General features: G+C 37.9%; 1 protein-coding gene and 1 long non-coding RNA gene across 4 annotated transcripts in view; both read right to left on the bottom strand.

The window, feature by feature from the left end:
* Positions 1-14,643, bottom strand: part of LOC124133737 (arp2/3 complex-activating protein rickA-like) — a 134,412-nt gene extending 119,769 nt beyond the window's left edge. Inside the window, exon 1 of one of the 3 annotated variants that reach the window (XR_007218974.1) lies at positions 14,350-14,643. Coding sequence is in view for 2 of the 3 variants with exons in the window: in XM_048387529.1 (XP_048243486.1) it covers positions 14,350-14,522 (173 nt within the window). In the remaining variant the exon portion in view is untranslated. The remainder of the gene's footprint in view (positions 1-14,349) is intronic. The other 2 variants (XM_048387529.1, XM_048387528.1) reach the window with 2 other exon arrangements.
* A 2,149-nt stretch (positions 14,644-16,792) lies between these two features.
* On the bottom strand, positions 16,793-19,728 carry LOC124114426. The gene is made up of 3 exons (XR_007219105.1): positions 19,592-19,728; positions 18,109-18,313; positions 16,793-17,662 (listed from the first exon to the last, which is right to left on the bottom strand). It is a non-coding gene; the product is annotated as an uncharacterized LOC124114426 (long non-coding RNA).
* Positions 19,729-22,776: the final 3,048 nt, after the last annotated feature.

Genomic DNA, 22,776 nt, shown 5'->3' on the forward strand with positions numbered 1-22,776 from the left:
GATACCCAAAAGTGCAGTCTGATATGTCTGATACATGTCGTCTAAACTTATCAGCGTTTAGGTCACTGCAGCCGACCCAATGGCGACAGTGGACAATTTGGCATGATCTATGACCGTATTTTAGGTCAAAATTATTAATAATTGTATCAGGACGATTAATTAAGGATTTGAATTCTTTTAATGAGCAAGAATTAGTTACTTCATTGGGTAGAGCGATCCACAGATTAATCGTATCCGGAAGAAATGATTTAGCATAGGTCTGGGTTCTACATTTGATTGTTTGTATGTTAGATCTATTTCTAAGGTTATAATTGCTATTATCAGAGACCGGACTTGGAATGAGATCGTTGAGATATACAGGTGAAATACTGTTTTTCATTTTGTAAAATGTAATCAATTTGAAGCGGTGTCGCCGTTCTTTTAAGGACTGAAAGTTTGTTTCGTTATAAATTTTAACATGACTGCTACCCTGAACCGCCCCACAAATTCTCGAGTAATAATGATTGTTCGTTTGTACAGTTGTCCCAAATATGACAGCATTTGTTGAAGTTTGGTAGGATAAAAGATGTGTACATAGTTTCAAGCGTATTTCTTGTTAGTCTGTATTTAAAGCTCCTTAGGCAGTTGTTCATTGGACTAATTTTTCTAATAATTTCGTTAATGTGTATTTTCCATGAACAATCAGATTGAAGTGTAATTCCTAAATGTTTATGACTTTGTACTTCTTCAATAACAGTACTCTCCATGTATAAGTTTGGTCTAAAACCAGAATTGACTTTGCGACTGAATGTTATAGTTTTGGTCTTATCGGGGTTGAAACCTACTTGCCATTTTTGGGCCCAGTTTGAGATTTTTGGCAAATCATTGTTGATACAATTTGCTGCAGAGATTTGACCATCAATGATGACATATATAGATGTATCGTCAGCTAACAGGCGTATATTACTCTCGATACCTTCGACAATGTCATTTATATAAACAATAAAAAGCAGTGGTCCAAGGACTGACCCTTGGGGGACCCCAGCTTGTACAAATTTTGATTCTGAGGTATAACCATTAATGACTACTTTTTGGACTCTATGTTCTAAGTAGCTTTCAAACCATTTCAAAAGATCACCTTGGATACCGTAAGCATTGAGTTTATGAATAATTCCTTTGTGCCATACTCTATCAAAGGCTTTGCTGACATCACAAAAAAACAGCTCTGATTTCTTTACCTTCGTCTAATTCCCTAGCAATAAAATTATATAGGTAAGTGAGTTGATAAGATGTGGCATCGCCAGGCACGAATCCCGACTGTAAATTTGTCAACAATTCGTTTTCTCTGAAAAAATTAAACACGTTTGAATATACACTTTTCAATTTTTTGGGCTAAGCAACATGTAAGCGCTACACGTCTATAGTTTGAGCATTCATGTACATCGCCTTTTTTGTGAATTGGTGTTACTGATGCTTGTTTCCAAACTAACGGGAAGGTTTTGTTTTTGAGCGACAAGTTAAATAATTTTGTCAGGATCGGAGCCAGACGAGTCGCTGTTAATTTAAGTAACTTGTTACCTATACCATCTAGCCCTGTTGCCTTAGTTGTATCTACAGAAAGAAGAATATCTTGAACTTCTTCTTGATTTAAATTCACAGATAGTAATGGATCGTCGATTGTATATGGTCCAATAGATGGAAGGTCAGAATCGGGGTTTCTTACTCTTGCTTGGTCAGTGAAAAATTCATTTAGGACATTTGTAATATCTTCAATATCATCATATAAAACATTATTTGATACTATTGACGGAAACGGCGATGATTTGATATTTTCAACAGAACTTGTCGAAGTTCCTGTCCAGTGTGACGCCATGACTGACGCAAAATCACGCCCCCGATAGGCACAACAACGAAGCACGTGGGTTTGCTGATAAACACACTCCACGTGACTCAACGAGATTGGCCAATCAAGATCGAGTGCGTCGGGAGGGCAAAGGTCAAGGTTTAAGGGATCAGCGACAACCATATCAACAATCCACTCGGTTTTAGGCCCGGTGTGGGTTTTGGAATACTAACGGTTGGTGTAAAGATGAACTAACTGATAATTATGTCTTACGAGAAGCCTGTATTAATTTTCTTGAATATGATATATTGGGTATTGCTGAAACTCATCTCACAGGTGATGACAGTTTAAATATTGACGGCTTTTCATGGTTTGGTCATAACCGAACTAATCTTCATAGTGAGTCAGTGAGTGAGTGAGTATGGTTTTACGCCGCTTTTAGCAATATTCCAGCAATATCACGGCGGGGGACACCAGAAATGGGCTTCACACATGGTACCCATGTCGGGAATCGAACCCGGGTCTTCGGCGTGACGAGCGAATGCTTTAACCACTAGGCTACCCGACAGCCCCACTAATCTTCATAAGAATGCAAAGAGAGGTTCTGGAGGAGTCGGCTTCCTCGTAAAGACTGACATTCTCAATAAATATGATGTGCATATTCTTGACAATTCCTATGAAGGGATACTTTGGATACTTCTCCCAAGATCTTAATAAGATCCTAACAGCTCAAGATATTGTCAAAGAGCTGAAGCACAATAATATTATTCGAATAAATAAGTGTGGAAGAGGGTATGTTGTTGTCGGGGACAACCTCATAAAGTCAATTGATATGCCCAAAAGCATATCCCAAAAACGGGATAAAAAAAAAATGGGATACCCCAAAGTGGCTTAGCAATGTCAGATGCGCGGTACATCTAGACAAAAAAATTAATGACGACGAGCTTTATCAAATTGTCTGTCAAGCCCAAAAGAAAGTCACTCAACCTACAATCCTGTCGGCATTAAGGATCAAATCAATGGGCACAAACAACACACGAGTAGTAATACTCACATTACTTGGTCAGTCAGTCCCCGGCCACCTTAATCTAGGTGGTAAGGACATAGAAACCATGCCATACAGGAAAAGGCCAACCCAATGCACAAACTGTATGCTCTATGGACATACAAAAACATCATGTAACCAGCCACCCATGTGCAGAAACTGCTCCCGAGTTTCTGCAAAGAAAACTGCAACACATGGTGTACAAACTGCAGGAAAGAGGGTCATTTTTCTTTGGCGCCGAAATGTCCAAAACGCTTGCTCATCAGCAAACTTATAAATAAAATACCTACTTGGCAATCTGAGTCCAAATCTATTCAACCAACTGAGGTCGAAAAAACCCAAGCGACTACAAATTACTCTACTGAGCAAACAATGGAATCTGTGAGCACTGAGCGAACAATGCTCGCAGGCACAAAACCACTGCAAAACGCAAGGGGAAAAAGACCAAAGCTCCCCAATTAAACCCCATGCCTTCTAATCCTCAAACTGAGGAACACAGCAGACGAATCAGTCAGGCAAAGAAAACACCAGCTCATGGTAAACAAAAGGCCCAGAACACACACAAAGTTGTAGATTTCATTGTCACAGCATTGATCCAAATTACAAGCAGAAAAATGAGTGTCAAAGCAACCTGCATCCTCAAACTGGCTTCAAAAATAATGAAATACAAAGGAACAGTTCCTAAATAGGGTATGCCCTAAAACTTAATAAGCGCTCAATTATAAACAATCATGGACTTGCTTTTACTACAGTCGAACGCAAATGGCCTTAAGAGCCACGGCAATGAACTGACTGCACCATCTGGATCCGCACTAAAAGCATGAAAATGGTCCAAAATTTACTCCAAAAAACTCTTAATAAAATACAACAATGGGCTGACAAATGGGGAATAGTATTCAAACATAAAAACATGAAACCCGCCTCCCCAATCCTCCAGCTAAACAATCAAACAATCAAATTTCAAAAACAAACCAAATTCTTAGGACTTATTTTCGATGAACATCTCACCCGGGATGCTCACATCCAAAACCTAACAACTAAATGCAGTAAAGACCTAAACACCCTAAGATGCCTAACTGGCTCTAACTGGGGAGCCTCCAAAGATACCCTCCTCTCTCTCTACATATCACTAATTAGATCAAAACTAGACTACGGCTGCGCCATATACAACACCCTAAACAACTCTCTATCTAAAAAAACTTGACTCAATACAATATCAGGCTCTCAAACTAATTACACGCACCCAACATGGCACCTCCTACACCTCACTTCAGGCCTTAACAGGAGAAATGCCACTAAGTCTACGCAGGGAACAGCTAAGCTTAAATTTCTGGGCCGCGTCCCAATCAAACCCTCTCATCCAAAACTTAATAAACCAAAACATCAGCCCCAAAAACCAAGCTCTAGCTCGTAAACACCCCTTACTTACCCCAATATCCCAAAGAATAACAAACTACCTAAATGAACACCAAATTAAAAATCTTAAACAAAACTGCAAACAATCAAATATCTTCACCCCTAAACTTAAAATACCAAAAATAGACACAACACTAGCTAGCCAAATAAATAAACAAACCGACCCAAACATAGCTAAAACTACCACACTAGCATACATACACGAAAATTGGCCAAATTGGTGTCACATTTACACGGACGGATCCTCAGATCCGACCTCCAAACACACAGGTTTCGGAGTCCATACCACACAACCAACTAAACCCACACAATCCTTCCGACCCCCAAATAACCAATCAATCTTCACGGCAGAACTTATGGGCAAGGCCTCATCCCTCCATAATCAAGAATGCAAAAACCACCAAAAAATCCTAATACTTACCGACTCCCTAAGTGGACTGCAAGCCCTCCAAAACAAAAATACCAAAAACCGACCTAAATTAATAAATCAAATACTTAAAAGCTCCAACGACCTAACTAAGGCAGGCAAACAAATAACCTTCTTGTGGATACCCGCCCACGTAGGAATATACGGTAATGAAAACGCCGATAAAGCAGCTAAACTATCCCTCAAAATCCCAGAAATAAGCTTAAACTTACCCATCTCAAAATCAGAAATTAAAAGTGTAAACAAGCAAAAAATCACAAAAAATGGCATAACCTATATCTAAACTCAAATAGCCAAATCAAAAAAGTGCTCAGCAAACCACTTACCAAACCAAAAATTCTCCATCCATCAAAAAAATCGACTGAGTAATCACTAAACTCCAAACAGGACACACCAACCTAAATAACCACCTAAAAAATTAAAAATCACACTACAGGTAACTGCCCACACTGCAAACAACCAGAAACCCCAGAACACCCACTCATCCACTGCACACACTACCTAACACATCGAACCGCATTACAAACCACCCTCAATCTAAACAAGGCTCTCACTCTAGAAACAATACTAAACCCACAAAATAAACTAGAAAACTTCAAGGCCTTAGGCGTATTCTTAATAAAAACGGAACTAATAAAACGCATCTAAAAACACAATAACCTACCAAATCAAAATCACATAAACAAACAAACATCCACCATACCCAGCTCCCTTAGTTCTCCTCCCCAACCCTATCGGCATCTATTCTAAATCTCAAAATTCCCAAATTCTATATAAGCGACCCCTAAAGCCCCCTCTTGGGTTGCACACACCACTTTCGCCCCTTTTCGGAAACACATTAAATGGCCTGGCCGTGCCCGTGTGCGAAATACGCATCAGTCGGAAAGCGCACGTTAAATCTCCAAAGTAAGTAAGTAAGTAAGTAAGACTGACTGCACTCGTCAAAAAACAGGTGATGAAGCCGCATGTCATTCTAATACAGGAGACTAAACTCAGTGAAAAAGCCAAATTCACACTACGTGGGTACACCAAATATAGAAAAGACAGAAAAAGACTTATGCCTGGCAACAAGGGAGGAGGACTAATCACCCTTGTCCACGACAGCTGTACCTCCAAAAATATCGAATGAAATGTTCGTTGTTGTTGCATTAAGTGTTTAAGAGGTCGCCTTCTGCCTAGGCAATTTCGGCTGACCTGTCCCTCTTTGGGACTCCTGTGTGTGAGTAGGGTACAAATATCTAATGTATGTTTGGTGTTCACATAATTTCTGTTGTTGTATTGATATGATTTCTATTTTCTTATATTGATATGATTTCATTTTTATCATTGGCTGCTCTGTTTATATACGTTCGAGTAGATGTCCATCTCTCCGAAATAGAGTTAGTTTGGCCTTCGTTTGGCCTTCGCTTTTGCATCTCTTGGCTTTAGGAGATCTTTGACAGATAGCGGATCTAACTGCAATTCTTGTTTTAACCTAGCCCGGGCTGGGGCATGGTCTTGACATTCTAGTAACACGTGATCAATGGTTCAGCCTGATTGCAAGATGAACAAACCTTGTCATAGTGCTTTTTGTGATCGAGTCTGAGGCGTGAGATAGCAATTTCAGTTTTCCTTTCATTTGAGTATGAGTTTGGCTTTTGTTGGACCTTGGGTTGAATTTTGTATAGTCATCTGTCGATCTTACTTGCGTCCCATTAGGCTTGCCATCTTTCTGCTATGGAGGCTTTTTGCCTTCCATTGAGACACAGGGTATCATAGCATCTTAACCCCAGCGTTTGAATAGAACTCCAACAGTTTTTTCACTTGAAAGGGTGAATCCCCATTTATTGCACCATTGATCTACTCCGTCCAGGGCTGACTGGAGTTTTTTTCTGATTTGTGAAATATCTCTGTGCTTTACCCATATTGCTCCGTCATCAGCGAATCTAGAAGTTTGGGTAGGAGAGTTGACATGGTCAAAAAGATCATTGATCAGGATATTAAACAGGGTTGGGCTTACAATGCTGCCTTGTGGCGTGCCATTGTCCAGTGCCATAGGATCAAATCGATTGTTCCCTATTTTAACTGATAGCGACCTGTCTTGCAGGAAGCTGTCTATGAAGTTTGCCATGTTCCCTTCTACTCCATTTTGTGCTAGTTTTGAGAGGAGTCCGTCATGCCATACCATGTCGAAGGCTTTGCTGAAGTCCAGAAATACTGCGGCTAGGTATTGTCTGTTTAATTGAGCTGTTTTTATTTCATTTTCCAGTCTTAGAATATGATCTAGACACGAGTGTCCCTTCCTGAAGCCACTTTAATCAGGTTTTATGTAGTTGCCAGTTTCAAGGTGATACATGAGCCTTTTCGTAACCATGGCTTCCATGGCTTTGCACATGTTTGAGGTGAGTGAGATCAGTCGCTAAGAGTTTGGTAGGGCTTCGTCTTTCCCTCGCTTTAGCAGCGGGATAACTGCAGCATGTTTCCATGCTTTTGGGACTTCTCCTTTGGACCATATCGTGTTATACAACTCAGTAAATAAGCCGTTGGTTTGATCAGGTAGTTTTTTTCAATATCTCGTAGCTGGTTGTGTCAAGACCAGGTGCTGTGCCTTTTCTATGTTGTATCGCATCATCAAACTCTTTCACAGTAAATGGTATATTGTATACCAGATGCTTGCTTTGCGGCCGTTCTGAGATCTTAAGCATAAGCATTTTTTTCCTGTTTGAATTCTTCGCTGCAATTTGTGTTGCTGCTGACAGATGAGAAGTGCTCAGCTAGAATGTTGGCCTTTTCTTTGACTGTATGGGCGTTGGCTTACTTGGGAATTATTGTGGGTTTACGCTTACCCCTGACTGCGTGTATTTTGCTCCAGACTGTTTTAGCATTTGTTTTCTCATTAAGGGATTTGCAGAAGGTCTGCCTTGACTCTTTTTTAGAATCGTCTATGAGTTGTCTTACGTTTGCCCTGGCTGCTCGGACTTGGGCGAAGGCTGATTTATCCCTTTTTGACCTATTTAGGGCTTTCTTCCTCGCTCTCCTAGCTTTTGCTATTTCCCTGTTCCACCATGGTACAGGAGTTTTGCCAGTTTTGTGGTCTTTTTTTTGGAATTGATTTTTCAGCTGCGGCAATAATTGCTGAGGTGAGATTTTGGCAAAAAAGATCAGGATAATCCGTGGCAATTTCTGAGGACTTGAATGATACACATTCCTTCCTGAATTTAGGCCAATCAGCCTTTGCATAGTCCCATGTGGGCTGAGGATTGGGCTGTTCCTCTAATTGTGGTGGGCTACCTATGTAGGTGAGTATAGGAAGGTGATCGCTTCCCAAAGTGTCGTCATGGACTTGCCATTGGCAATGTGAGGCGAGGTTTTCGGTGGCAATTGTGAGATCAATTGAACTCCACGTGTTGTAGACTTGGTCGTTACGTGTGTGACTGCCGTTGTTCAGAGTTATGAGATTGTCGTCCTCAACCCATTTCTCTACCATTTTGCCGTATTTGCATGAATCATTCCTGTCTTCCCAAAGAGGGCTGTGGGCAATAAAGTCACCAAGGATTATCCCATTTTTGCCTACTATTTGAGCTAGTCTTGTTAGCTCTTCCATGTTCGTTTCATGGGTAACCCTGTGATATATGTTAGCTATGCATAATTCGTTGCCATTTGCCAGTTTTAGGGAGATTACTTGGGTTTCAAGGTTTCCTACGTTTGATTCGATATTTTTGGAGGCACAGCTGTCGTGGACAAGGGTGATTAGTCCTCCTTCCTTGTTGCCAGGCATAAGTCTTTTTCTGTCTTTTCTATATTGGGTGTACCCAGGTAGTGTGAATTTGGCTTTTTCACTGAGTTTAGTCTCCTGTATTAGAATGACATGCGGCTCCATCACCTGTTTTTTGACGAGTGCAGTCAGTTCATTGCCGTGGCTCTTAAGGCAATTTTCGTTCCACTGTAGTCCATGCCCAGTGGGAACCTTTTGTCAGGTAATTATTACCACTAAATATACCTCTAATAAGTTCATTAACTGAGCATCAAGTGAATGACGACAAATACAGAGATGTTGGGTTGACAACAAGGGGATAATAATTGTTGTATTATATGCAATTTGGTTGCCTGAAAACTAAGGATCCTTGCTTTTTTAGTATACTGAACTGCAAAAGAAACGTCAACATGGATAGATATATGAGAAACCTTATTTATCCAAACACTGTAAACATACTTTGAGTGATATTAAAAATATGAAACTTGGCAAAACTGATCATCAAGGTTGAAATTAATGTGTCAAATGTTCTTAAAGTGAAACACAATAGCAATTCAATAATGAATGAATAATATCCGATCTGGGTGGATTTTTATAGGGCAAGAAATGGGGGAACGCATGTGCATATCAATTTGCACGGAACTCACGTGCATCGGGTTACTATGGCCGTTGCCGTGATGCGTTTGGGCGATCGGTTTTATTGTCATCTGCTTTATTTTTTTTATGACAACTTTTCACGCAATGTTACTTGGGGTGACGTTTCTTTTGCGGTTCAGTATATATGAACTGAACTACATTGTTGCAAAAACAAATGCGCGCGTTCTTACAAAATACTAAAGAACATAATTGTGCATACACATTTACTTGAATGGTATATTTTATTATGCCCCGCCCAAATAAAGTTTTGCAAGGGAGGTAGAAAAGTGGTCCGCCCGTCACGTTTCATTCCCGGAGCATAAGTCATACGTCATTCAATGTTTATTCATGAAACTTTGTCTACACATCAGGCATACACTGAACTGGAGCCTTGTGCTATGCAGGATTTTTTTGCGTTTCTATGGCAACAAGTTGGACATCAAAAGAGGGTAGGCATCGTTTCCAGAGCATAACTCGAAAAATGTTATTATTTCTTTGCGCAATGCAAGTGCTGAACTGATGGGTTTAGTTTGACAAGTTGAACTTAGGTTCAAATGAGGGTTTCACTTCGCCGTTGAAAAACAACTGTCGCAGTGTCAGCATCTTCCCGAGGCAAGCTTGTTCACTAGCCTACATCAAAGCCTTGTTTCTACCCTTGCAAAATCAAGCCAACTTTGCTTGGCTCGACCCAGGCGCCACATCGCGTAGATCACGAGTTGTGCCTCTTGTCATGAAAACGCGATATCCAATCAGATCGCTGTTCTTATTTCGTATAGCTTCACAAAGACAGCGTTGGGTGTTGGTGTTTGTTTGTTGTTTAACGCCGCACTCAGCAATATTTCAGCTACATGACGGCGGTCTGTAAATAATCCAATCTGGACCAGACAATCCAGTGATTGACAACATGAGCATCGATCCACGTAATTGGGATCGAAGACATGCATCCCGATCCCGTTAGTCGCCTCTTACTACAAGCATAGTCGCCTTTAACGGCAAGCAAGGGTTGCTGAAGACATATTCCCGGGCCGGGATGTTGATGACTTCAGTTAACATCCGATCGACGATAATATACAATACCCATATGTAATGGCAAAATAGGGTTCATTTACGGCCTCAGATAATTCATATTTTTATTTTTAATAGTATAGATCTGTTCACATGACATTATTACATGACATGATAAAATATCAACCGATGAAACACAGAAATAGGATAAAAATCCATCTCAGTCATCAATCCATCATCCGCACAATCCGAAATCCGAAAATGCTTTAACTGCGGGGATACTTTTTTATTTTTAACTATAACGGTCAGGGGTATTTCCAAATGATGACATCCGATGAGTGTCCATCGTTCATTTGTCTGCTTGTTTAGGTTGAGAAATTAATTAACATGCGCTCTCTGTAATATCGAAATCTTCATAGATCACAGGTAACCAGTGTTAAGAAATGTATATATATATGGCCTAAAAGTTAATTTACGTTTTCGTTACAGACGGTAGCCAAGTCTCCTGTCACGCTTAGTTGCGTTAGCGAGCAAATCGACTCACGGCAGCTTGTGAGCCTAAGCCGGTAGTGTCAGACAGCCGGGTAGAGCCGAGTTAGTGCCTCTTTAAACTGACAAGCCGTGAAATAACCGAAATACTGTTCAACGCGGCAAGTGGTGTTTTGATCCGAAAAAAAAAATTAATTATCGTATGAATGCCACGCGCATCTTGTTTCTTTTCTCGAAAAAGAATCACAGAAGGAAAACTTTGTGTTGCATCAACACGGCGGTAACAAATTATAATGTCTGACAATTATCAGTAAGCCAAAAGCAGGGTCTTGTGAAATGCATTCATAAATAGGACAAACAAAACATTATTTACAAAATTGGAGAGCACTTTCTCAATCAAATGTCTCCTATTAATAAGATAGTATCTGCAACAGCAGCAAATAGAATTAGAAAAGTTCCCCCAACAATAGTTAACGAGGATGAAAGAGCTTTTTTGTCAAAAAGATACATTGGAGAATGCACTAGATTAAATTACTGTATTATCGGCCGACCTGTCATGGACTATGGAACAGAATAATAACAGACGAGAATGTTTGGATATAAAAGGCCTGGCCCCGATTTCTCGAAACAAACTTAAGTTAAAAAAACACACTTAAATTAAGTCTGAGTTTTTACTCAAATTTGAGAAAACTCAGCAAAATGCATTTCTCAAACCAAACTCAGTTCAATTTTCGACTCAAACTGAGTTTACAACTTGAGTTAGGTAGGAAGGTAACTTTAGTTTTTTTGTCGGTCATAAAATGGCGGTGTTGAATAGACGTAGGCGTCGTAGGCAGAAACAAATATCAACATTGTCAAGGGGATTAGTCGATAGACAAAATCCTCTTGAGTTCATGGAACCCGAGGAGTTATTCATGAGGTTCCGTTTCCGTGCGGAGAGCATTTTATTTATTGTTTCCCTTGTTTGTAAGAAACTTGAACGGTGCTCCAACCGAAGCAGCCCATTACCTGTTTTAACGCAGGTACTTGTCGCCCTGCGTTTCCTGGCCACTGGATCTTTTTATTCTTTGATCGCGGATTCATATTCGATTATTTCAACTTCTTCGGTGTTTCGGTCAGTCAGAGATGTATGCACTTGTCTGATCGAACATCTCCGGCATTTTGTATATATGCCAACTGGACAAGATGCAGACAAGATCAAGAAAATGTTCTTCCAAATTGCAGGTGAGTGTGTTTGAAAGCGATTCCTCTTCAACTCGCCTCTTCAGTGGTGTTATTAATTACTAGGTCAAATAAGGGGGAGCTACTCTAATTCTTGTCATTTCTATATAAAAAACCTTTCCCATTCTAAAACGAACAGCTATCATCATGACATAAATCTGGAAATTCTGACGAAAACTTCCAATAAAAATTACGTTTATCATATTTTAACATATACACTTTAAATTTCCAATACCTTTTGTAAAATGCATAAAAATAAACGCCTTCAATCGTTTAAAAAATCAAATTGTAATGAAATATTTTATAAAATATAATCAAAGATAATTACCATAACAGCCAACTCAAAATTCTTGACATAATGTTATTTAAAATTGGCAATATATTCCTGATAATAACAATAATTTATCATTAATGAATCTTAAAAATGATACATATAATTTAATTTTTCAGGTTTCCCCAATGTTCTGGGCTGCTTAGATGGAACCTTCATCCGCATTATAGCACCCTCAAGGAATGAAGTCGATTATTTGAATCATAAAGGATTTCACTCACTCAATGTTCAGGTAATAATATTATGTTTATGACACTTAATAATTGTTATTGCCAGAAGCTAAAATCACTTATGTTCATGTACGTTTTATGTTTCATGAAATGTATGACAATAGAATCTATATTTTAAAATTCACAAATCACTGCCTACACAGTGGCAGCCAAAATATGAATCATACCATTTCAATTATTCTTTTGTTATAATTTCAATCAATCTGTTTACTGACCAGTGACATGCAGTGTTTTGTGCTTATAAATGTATTGAACTGACCTATTAATTCTATCACTTATCAGATGATATGTGATGCCAACTACAAGTTCATCAATTGTGTTGTGAAGTGGCCAGGGAGTGTCCATGACAGCCGCATCTTCCGGGACAGTAAAATCATTATGGTTCCAAGACAATTGGTTATTGCATCACTGTTAAATCAGTAAAAAAAACATTTTCTGCATGTCATGATCAAATGTCACCAGAATGAATCACACAAATTCTGATCTGCTTCATTTTATAGGAACATACAAAGGCTTTCTTCTTGGAGACTCGGGATATCCATGCAAGTCTTACTTAATGACACCTTTCCTCACAACCTCATGCCAGGCTGAAGAAAGATATAACAGAAGTCACTGCAGAACTAGAGTTTTAGTCGAACAGAGTTTTGGAATTTTAAAACGAAGATTTTCTTGCTTACACAGTTGATTAAGAACAACACCTCAAAATGCTTGAAAAATTATAACTGCCTGCGTGATTCTACATAATATTGGTATTGATAGAAAAGATATAATAAATGTTGATCATGATGATATTGACACGAAATAATACATGTGTGAACCCATCACACTTGTTAAATTAATAATTAAATGTGCGAATCCATTGCACTTGCTAAAATAATAAATGTATGCAAATCTAACTCACTGCAAAGGACGTTGAACCCGATACTTCTCAGTCCTGCTTCAGACATCAATGGGAGCAGAGCACAAGCATGTTTTGCAAATATTTCAGTACCTACCTCATGATGATTCTTGGCCAGAGATGAATCACAATTGCAAATATGTACTTGTGTTTTCAAAAATTCATTTATCTACTGAGACATATCTCACTCCTAAAACAGTCCAGTAAAAATTACAGAAACGTATGTATTATTATTAATATCTTATTATTATCATTGTTATTAGAGCGGAAATACAGTACACCCCAATCACGACCCTCATGCAGCTAAAGCCTTTTTAGGTTTTCCTGATGACAAGGCCCAGATATACCTGAAACTTCCAGACTTACTTTCATCCACTTTAACATGCCACAAATATGATATTTCGGTATAACTGTTCTTCCCGTCTCTTAGTTCCCGACTTCTCTTTAGCCAAACCTTCGTGTTTGCAGTGAAATCGAGACAGTAAACAAGGTGTGAATGATGATGGTACGCTTTAAATATAATATCGCGGTGATTAATTTATAGTTGATCGTAACGGCGAATGCTTACCAACACAGTAACTATGTAATACGAAAAAATGTTTCTTATTCATTATTCAACTATGACACATCCATTGGTATTGATCGATGCTGATTTTCTTTATCCAATATTCGGTAAACAAAGCTTCCCGTCATTGGCCACTCAAGGGCGGGCAATTCTAAATCATCTCGCTATGGCTATTTTGGTGTGATACGTGTGGATTATGTGTTTTTCATCACTTCCTGTTTTGGATTATGCATATTCAGTATGCATACGACCTCGGCTGCATGGGTCATGCGACAATGCCTACAAAAATTGATTGGAGGTAGGGACTTTTCCACTTCAAAAAACATTCCAGAAAATATCATCAAAAGAGTTAACGTGTGTATACTTGCAAGAAGTCGTTACATACCGCAACCAGTCCTGTATTCGATCATGCGATGAACTATCGCACTTAGATTTGCATAAGTAAACAGTCGACAGGTTTTGTGGATTACGAGATTTGCCGACACCGCGATAATAGAGTCATACTATAACAACTGCAACTATGTGACTTACGCGTTTAGGGTATTCACCACCTCCTCCCAGGCTTGTTCTTTGATTTTTCCTCCCTTCTGTGTGCCGCATCCTTTAAATTTTCCAAACAGTCGATGTTGAATTTTGTTCACATTGTCAATTAGTAAAATTCGCTCTTCTTCAGTCCAATTCGGCCTCCGTTTGCTTTCAGCCATCGCGGATATGTTAGCAGACGACAAAACGTAACATCACGCGCATCCGTGTTTACATTGGAAATAGACTGGTTCCCGTTCGTTCCTGCGACAGACTGGAACAACCGGTATTGGGTAAAACAACCTTCACCTTGACGTTACGGTAAACTGGTTTAGCGCCTTTGCTGGTTATATAGACAGTAACATAGTCAAGACAAGATGGCGACTAATGTGTCGTCTGTCAACAGTAACATAGAAATTGCAAATATTTTGGCTCGGGCGAACAGGTACCAATCTTGTATTTTTTTCCAATTAAAGGCTAAACAACGTGATGCTATTTTGGCATGTGCATCAAGGGGTGTTTTGGGTGTTCTACCGACTGGTTACGGCAAAACTGTTGTGATAAAGTGAACGATTCCGCCAGCACTGTAGTGGTTGTGAATCCACTAAATGCGATTCTCGAAGAGCAGCCAATCGCCTCCGTAGCCACAGTGTAATAATTATAAATAAATGTATGTTTCATGTTTGGAAAATAGTGCTATTTAATATGTAAACCTCCTGAAAGGGCGATACCTTGACGTGGTCAGGAGGCTTAATTCTCTTTGACTTTGATATGGTCGTAAGGGAAGACCAAAATCGCCTTGTTGTAGTGATTATTTTATGGCACAATTGTTAAATGTTTTCTATAAATAAACATGTCTTAGTGTACTGTGTCCCATTATCCTCACCCCATATTCAAATTTTAGATCAGTCACATTATTGTTGATGAGGCGCATTGTGTCATATCATGGGGGAAATCTAACTTTCGACCGGCCTTTCTCAAAGTAGGGGATTTACGTGCAATCCTTAGAGCCCAGTATGAAATTCAGCAGGCTTTGTGCATAGTGAATCCTCTAATTGCAGCTTAAACTCCTGGCAGGGGAAATTTGCAATCAAAATAGATTACCAGCGAGGTATTGATACACTTTGTTGATACCCAATTTATGAAAACTTGACATGTTTCGGAAACATTTCCCTAATCCCTATTAAATCTATTTAACAGTATCCCAACTAAAATTTAGTACATTGAGTCATTTGATAACACTGATGTAGACATGGAGATCTAAGATTAAGTATAGCCATGGACTTGTATATAGGTCTGTGGTTTTGCATACAATGCAGCAACCTATAATCTAAAGGGCATCAACATTACTTACAAGGGTCAAAAGGGAAAATACCTCCCAAAAGGGTTATAGATTATTTGTTATTAGACTTTCTGCACATGGTTGACCACTGGACAAAAATGATGTTTCACACATACATACATACATACATATGAATTTAATAATATTCTTAATGCTATTGGAAATGTGAAGTACATCCAAAGTAGTAGTACTAGTACAGTATACTGTCATCTCAAGAAGAAAATTAACACCACAACAATTGCACTCAGAAATCTTTCAATATATTTTCGAATATACACACTACAACATGTACAATCTATAGTATGGTTTGATAAGCTAAGGCAATTCATGTAGCGAAGCACTTTGACAATTACAGAGGTTACCGTATTTGACGTAATAAGCGCCCAGGGCGCTCTCAAAATTAGAAGTAGGGAGCTCTTATTAGGATATTATTTTGAGTTGAAAGATCGTAAATTTTGTGGTTTATGCTGACAGCCTGAAATGTTTATATACGACAGATATATCTTTCCAGGATTTAATTGCCCATAATTAAGGATGCATATGACATACCAGTGCGTATTATACACAAATAAATAAGTCTTGTGTACATTAATCAATTGGAAGGGATGCTAACTGAGATTGTTCATTAGCCAATATATTAGCAAATATCGCCGTGGGTGCTTATTAGAGCAGGGCGCTTATTACGTCGAATACGGTAGTTACAAATAATCATGACGTGACAAATCCCGAAATTTGAACAGTTACCATTCATCTCATCAACTCTTAAAATATGTGATAATAATCACACTTGTTAGTGAAATCATAGAAAAAATTGTTTACTTTTCTTATTCTCCATTCACCAATGTTTAGAAAACATATTGTTCTTAAATGCCAAGTTTAGTATGACAAATGGAAACGTAAAAACAATTTACAAACAGTCTTTTAAACATTTTTCGTTTGAGAAATGGTAACATAAACTCAATATCCTGATTTTGTTTCACAGTAAATATGAATTATGTATAATTGCTTATGTCTGTATGTTTACACTAGTGATCATCAATCAACATTGTCACTAAAAACAATTGTGAAAGTGAAATTCTAGTCACAGAATAGGTATGTTTTTGCCACGAAATACAGCTGGGATTGATATTAGTTACAAGAATAAATAGTTATAACACTGAAATATCTTTCTTCGATACTGCACAAAACAACAGTACAACATGATCATAGAATTAATATCACACAATCCAATTTGAATGGCCCCAAATATATGGTGAAAATATACAACAAGTGAACATTAACCTCATTAACAAACATTTGCATATTGATAACCCATCTCAGCTTTTTCCTGAACTTGTGAAAGTATCCATGCCAAATGGCAAAGAAATCTGTTAATGCGATAATTGAGCATTTATTCATTTTGTTGTACATGAATACATTGTACCAGTTTGACCAGATGAGTCAAAGATACTCTTCCAGGAACATTTCTTGATTGGTGGGTAAGAAATTCTGCCAATTTACATTATTTTTTCTGCCTTTTAATCTTTTTCTTTGATAAGATTTGGGTTCTCTTTTGATTTGCTTAGTTATGCTCAAGCATAATTGAACAACAGACAACTGGTGAGGCTGGTTCACTGACTGTAAGTGGTTGCAAGCAGTTTTGTTTAGGCACCAACGGAGAAGTGGCATCGGTTGAGGGTATGTCAGAGACATGGCAGGTCTGTGAGCGTATGGCGGGTGAGGCTGGTTCACTGACTGATACATTTGATAACATAGATCTAATTAAGGAATGCGAATGAGTGGTATAAAGTGCATGACTGCTACATGCCCAGGTCACTTCAATCATAGGCCCAAAAGTTACATCAGTCTGTACACCCATTTCTCTGGTCTTCGGCACAGTCCTTCCACTCTGTGTATTTGATATTTTCCACCCCCCTGCTCTCCACAAACTGTCAAAAATTTCTCCTCATCTCTAGTCCATCTCCCATTATGGCATGGTTCCTGCAAAATATTACCTATGTATTATTTTTTTTCAAATATTCTAAATTTAGGGAAATGGTGCAACATCAGTATGTTTATACAAAATTTGTGTCAACAGCTTAAAACAAAACTTATAAAATAATGTAGGGAGTCTCATATAAAACTTGTCAGGATGGCCAATACTGTTTGCTTTGTCTTAATCTTTACCACCTAAACTTTGTATCAATGACTATGTTATGGTACGGTCAGTCATGACTTCATTCTTATGCAAGTTCCTACAAACAAACATGTATGTGTATGCAGTTTGAATACAACTAATAATTACATGGTAATGAATGATTAAATATTAATAAATATAAAGAAATATTACTATAAAGAAATTTTCAAATGAATAAAAAATAATAGTCTGCCGTATCAATATTTGCACGAAATTAGTCAAAAGCCATTATGTGGGTACTAATACTCACCTCTATTACTGCGAAAACTACAATATTTCAAGGCTCTCAAGCCTTGCCCAATGTGTTTTGTCAGCCGCCATCTTGTTTAAGCAGACCATGTTTTATGGTGGGCGATAACGGTCCTTTAATTCCTTGGAAAGCAGAGCAAGAGCAGCGACACCAAGCAGAGGATCCGGGAAACATTCTATGGCCTTATGTGACACCAGCTGTTAATCTGGAGACAACAGATGTAATTACAGTTACTGTACATGTAGTATATTCACAAAGGCATTCAACAACATATTATTATATCATATGTACCTGCATAGGGCCTGTTGCATGTTAAAGTAGTGCAACCTATTCAACTGACTCTTTATGTATTGTAATGCATTGGTTAAACATGATCATTAGATGGACACATTTTAAAAGTCACATCAAATGATTAAATATTTATAAATAAAAATAAATATTACTATATAGAACTTTTCAAATAATTTAAAAATAATAGTCTAGTCTGACCCTATAAATATGGACAGATCTTTGATGTCCTTTCAATTAAATATGAAGCATTTGACGATTTATTCATTGTCCTGATTTTTTTCATCAGTTGATCATATTTATAATGTTAATTCTTTGATTAAATCAAGACATAAGGGACCAACCATTTGATATTCTGATGGTAGGGTTGGGATTTTATTGAGAAAAATAAATTGTCCCTGAAATATGCTTGAAAAAAATATATATGCTTCAAACTTTTGAAAAAAAGAAATTGACTGCTACAACGAATACATTGTTGCAAGAGACATATTAGTCTCATAGTTGTAATTAAAAGAATATCTGGTATTTCAGCTGTAGCTGATAATATGTTTTGTCTCCAAACACAATCCTAGACCCAGACCACCATCCCATTCCCCACTCTCCCACCAATATCAAATGGTCCCTCAGTATGCTCAGGAATTTAATAATATACCCACGAAATTAGGGTACATGACCATATCTGACCATAAACATAGCCCAGTTCAAATGATTCCCGTTTCGTAATTATTGTCACAATAAAATATTTGCAGTTAAATATTTATTCGTGCTTTCATTGCCTTTAATTTTTTTGATGCGGGAATCATCAAAACTATTCACAAAATATTTCTAGATATTATTTCGGTCAAAATTCAGTTTCATGTGTTATCATTGACATTTTGGCCATGTCATGTTGTTGCCTAGAAATGACAATTTCGTACTACCAGACACAATGACAAGCATATGAATTATGAATATAACTGCATATGTAATAGTCCATGCAACAGATAGTTGACAACACGGCAGTTTCATACAGAATTTCTCAGAAACTTAAATTGTCTTGCGTAAGAACTTCATGATAATCTCTTCAGAAGGTAAATTCATAAGAGATTCATCGTCCTCCATTTAGAACAAAAACACTGCCGTGTCAATATTTGCACGAAATTAGTCAAAGAATACATTGACATCCCATAGCCGTTATATTGGTACCAATACTCACCTCCATTACTGGGAAAACTACAATTTTCCAGAGCTCACTAGCTTCGCCCAATGCATTTTGACAGCCGCCATCTTGTTGTAGCAGACGATGTGTCATGGTGGGCGATACCGGTCCTTTGAAAAGCGGAACAAGTGCAGCGACACCAAGCGGAGGATCCGGGAACCAGTCTAACATTGGAAACGGAAGTCAAATCTCGTGCCAAGGCCGCTTACATCGCATATAAAAAAACAACTGAGCTCGAACTTAAGTGCTGAGCTAAAAACAGGCATGCGAGCGAAACCTTATCGGTCCAGCGCCCGTCCAAACCTTGCCACACCTAACGGTATTTATTGAAATAAAACGCTAATCAGCTATAACAATTACAACATTCATAATGTTTTTACATTTTGCTGCAAGGTGCGACAAGAGCGTGGGAAGGGAGGGTGGGTAATTTTTATGAAAGCGTACTCGTGTACTGTCGCGGTTACAAGATGGCGAAGTGAGTGTTTTTGAAATGACGTCATATATATGACGTCATAAATATGACGTCACTTGAGAAACAAACAAAGACGATAGACGAATGTTGTTTGGCAACAAGGCCACGTGTTATCGCTGTGGTTGTTGCGTATCATAAAGTGAAGGGTGTTAATTATTACGGAGTCACCGAATGTATAATTATATTATGATTGTAACTTACTGTGATTATGTAAAGTTGAATATGTGTGTGTATATATGGATGAGTTTGAGCCTATGTGTCCATGTGGACGAAAGGAAATACATGATGTACATAGACTACTTGGATATGCCTGGAATTACATTAAGATTATAAGTTAAGGTAGATTTATCAGGCGGGCCAATAACACCATTTAGCTAAATATTGCTGAATGACATTATGGATTACACTAAATGCAGGGAAATCCTGGGACTGTTATTACTTATAGACTTTGAAAAGTCGTTCGATTCAGTAGATTGGGATTTCATCCAAAAAGCTTGGACCTTTAATTTTGGGCGTAACACTGGATAACAACTTTCTATTACGACATAAAATCTAGTGTTTTAGCAAACGGTTTAGCCTCAGATTGTTTTGAAGTAACAAGAGGCTGTAGACAGGGAGCTTTATCTCCTTATATATTCTTGTTTTCCGCTGAAATTTTGGCATTAACGCTAAGTAATAATAACAAAATAAAGAAAGAAGCATTGATGATACAGAAAATATAACTTCCAGATTGGCAGATCTTACTTATTTGCCAACCTCTAGAATGCCAATCAAACAGTTAGAAGATACATCGCTCATACTACACGGATCTGAACAATGTCTTCAAAACAAACATAGAAACTCATCAAACTGATGCGTCCTTTTCAGGCCTTAAAATTATCACAAGAGTTGTTGAAAGGCCGCAACGCTTCTCTGATAAAACTATTTGCAAAAAAGTTAAATTTAGACTGATCAAAAATAGTTTTACTCTACTCGGCATTATTTTTACCCACAATTTGTCATGAATGGTAGAAAAAATTACAAAGACAAACTTTAAACCATTATCATGAGCACTTGGTTAGCACGTGACCCGACGCCATTAGGTAGAATTACAGTACTAAAAAGTATTATTTTACAAAAACTAACACACCTTTCCTCAACCCGACCTAAACCAAGAGGAAAGTTTATAAAAGAACTAGAAACACGTTGCTTTCGTTTTATATGGAACAACAAACCAGACACAAAAGGAAGAAATATGATAATAAAACCTTATTAAGAGGGTGGCATTAGAGTGTCTGATATCAAACATACAATCACTGCTGAAAAGATATCTTGGATTAAACATGTGTTCCATTCACACCCACACTCTAAACGTAACACTCATTTCATTAATAATACAACTCCCAACATAAACTGATTTTTTGCACACATGGCACCTTTACATTTTGGAACAGGTCATCAAAGCAAGGACCAATACATTTTGGAAAGATGTCATATGCATGGGAAGCTTAATAGAAAAAAGGGAAATTCTATCAAAGAGGAAAAGAATATCTTATCAGAACAGCTTTGGCAAAATACAAACATAAGAAAAAGGGAAATTATAACACTACCCGGGACAAAGTATTAACTTCATAAATGATTTTATAGATGAGAGTGGAAGCTGTCTAGATCTTTTAGACCTAAAAACATTTATGACTAAAACAAATTTTCTGGAATATTCTTGTCTCATACAAGCAATAAAACAATATTACAAGTTTAAGAATATGTCAAAAACATCTTAAGTGCTTCTGCCCTTAATACCGTATTTCCTTAAAAACTCTGTGGAGTGTGGGAGATGTGGAATATTTTATATATCAAATAAGGGCCCCAACAATTTAATATCTCCAAAAACACATTCAAAGAATGGAACTATAATTTGTCATAAATATGACTGGAAAAGATTGGGAAATGATGAATCGCATTGTTGTATTAATCGTAATTATTGCGGTGAACAGTCTCTCAAATGTCATGCATTTCAGGATCTAACTATCGACAACTAATGACATAAAGTAGACCAACTATGACATGTTTTAAACAATTGTTTAAATAAAACAGAAATGCGCGTACTTTCTGTTCAGTTCAGAACATTTTTTACAAGATATGGGTCACAGGGAATCAGGGGAGGGTCACCAAAATATACGACAGTCTCTAGGGAAGGGTCATAAAAAATGATTCACATATTTGGGGAGGGTCATGAAAAAAGGACATTTGATTATAAAATAAAAAGTGCTTTTGCATTTTGTCGTGAAAAGGGTCATGAAAAAAATGTACAAGGACACGGGGAGTTATCTCAACATATGACATATTAGGCGAGGGTAATTATTTTCAGCACATTAGTACATCACAACCCTGTGACCCACTCACTCATCCCTGTAATAAATGACCCGCCCCTTACCCATAGACCGCCGAGGAATGACAAAACATTCACTCACATTAAAAATAGGTACTATTCCTACCGGGTTCCAGAGATATCTGGGAACGGAAAACTTTGATTGTACGGCGTTCGTGTGTGCATTTTACGTCCACTTCAGTTACAAATGGGTTTTTTCACTCATCTGAAGAGACATAAAATGATTAAGACATTGTCACGTCATTTGACGAGAATACACATCCCTTTATGAGTGCTACAATCATGAGATGGGAAAGAACTGTTCCTCCCAAAAATCTTCACAGGGGAATTATCTTTCAACAA

Source organism: Haliotis rufescens, unplaced genomic scaffold, assembly GCF_023055435.1.
Source record: "Haliotis rufescens isolate VD_foot unplaced genomic scaffold, xgHalRufe1.0.p SCAF_7, whole genome shotgun sequence".
In the NCBI taxonomy this organism is placed as follows: Eukaryota; Metazoa; Mollusca; class Gastropoda; order Lepetellida; family Haliotidae; genus Haliotis; species Haliotis rufescens.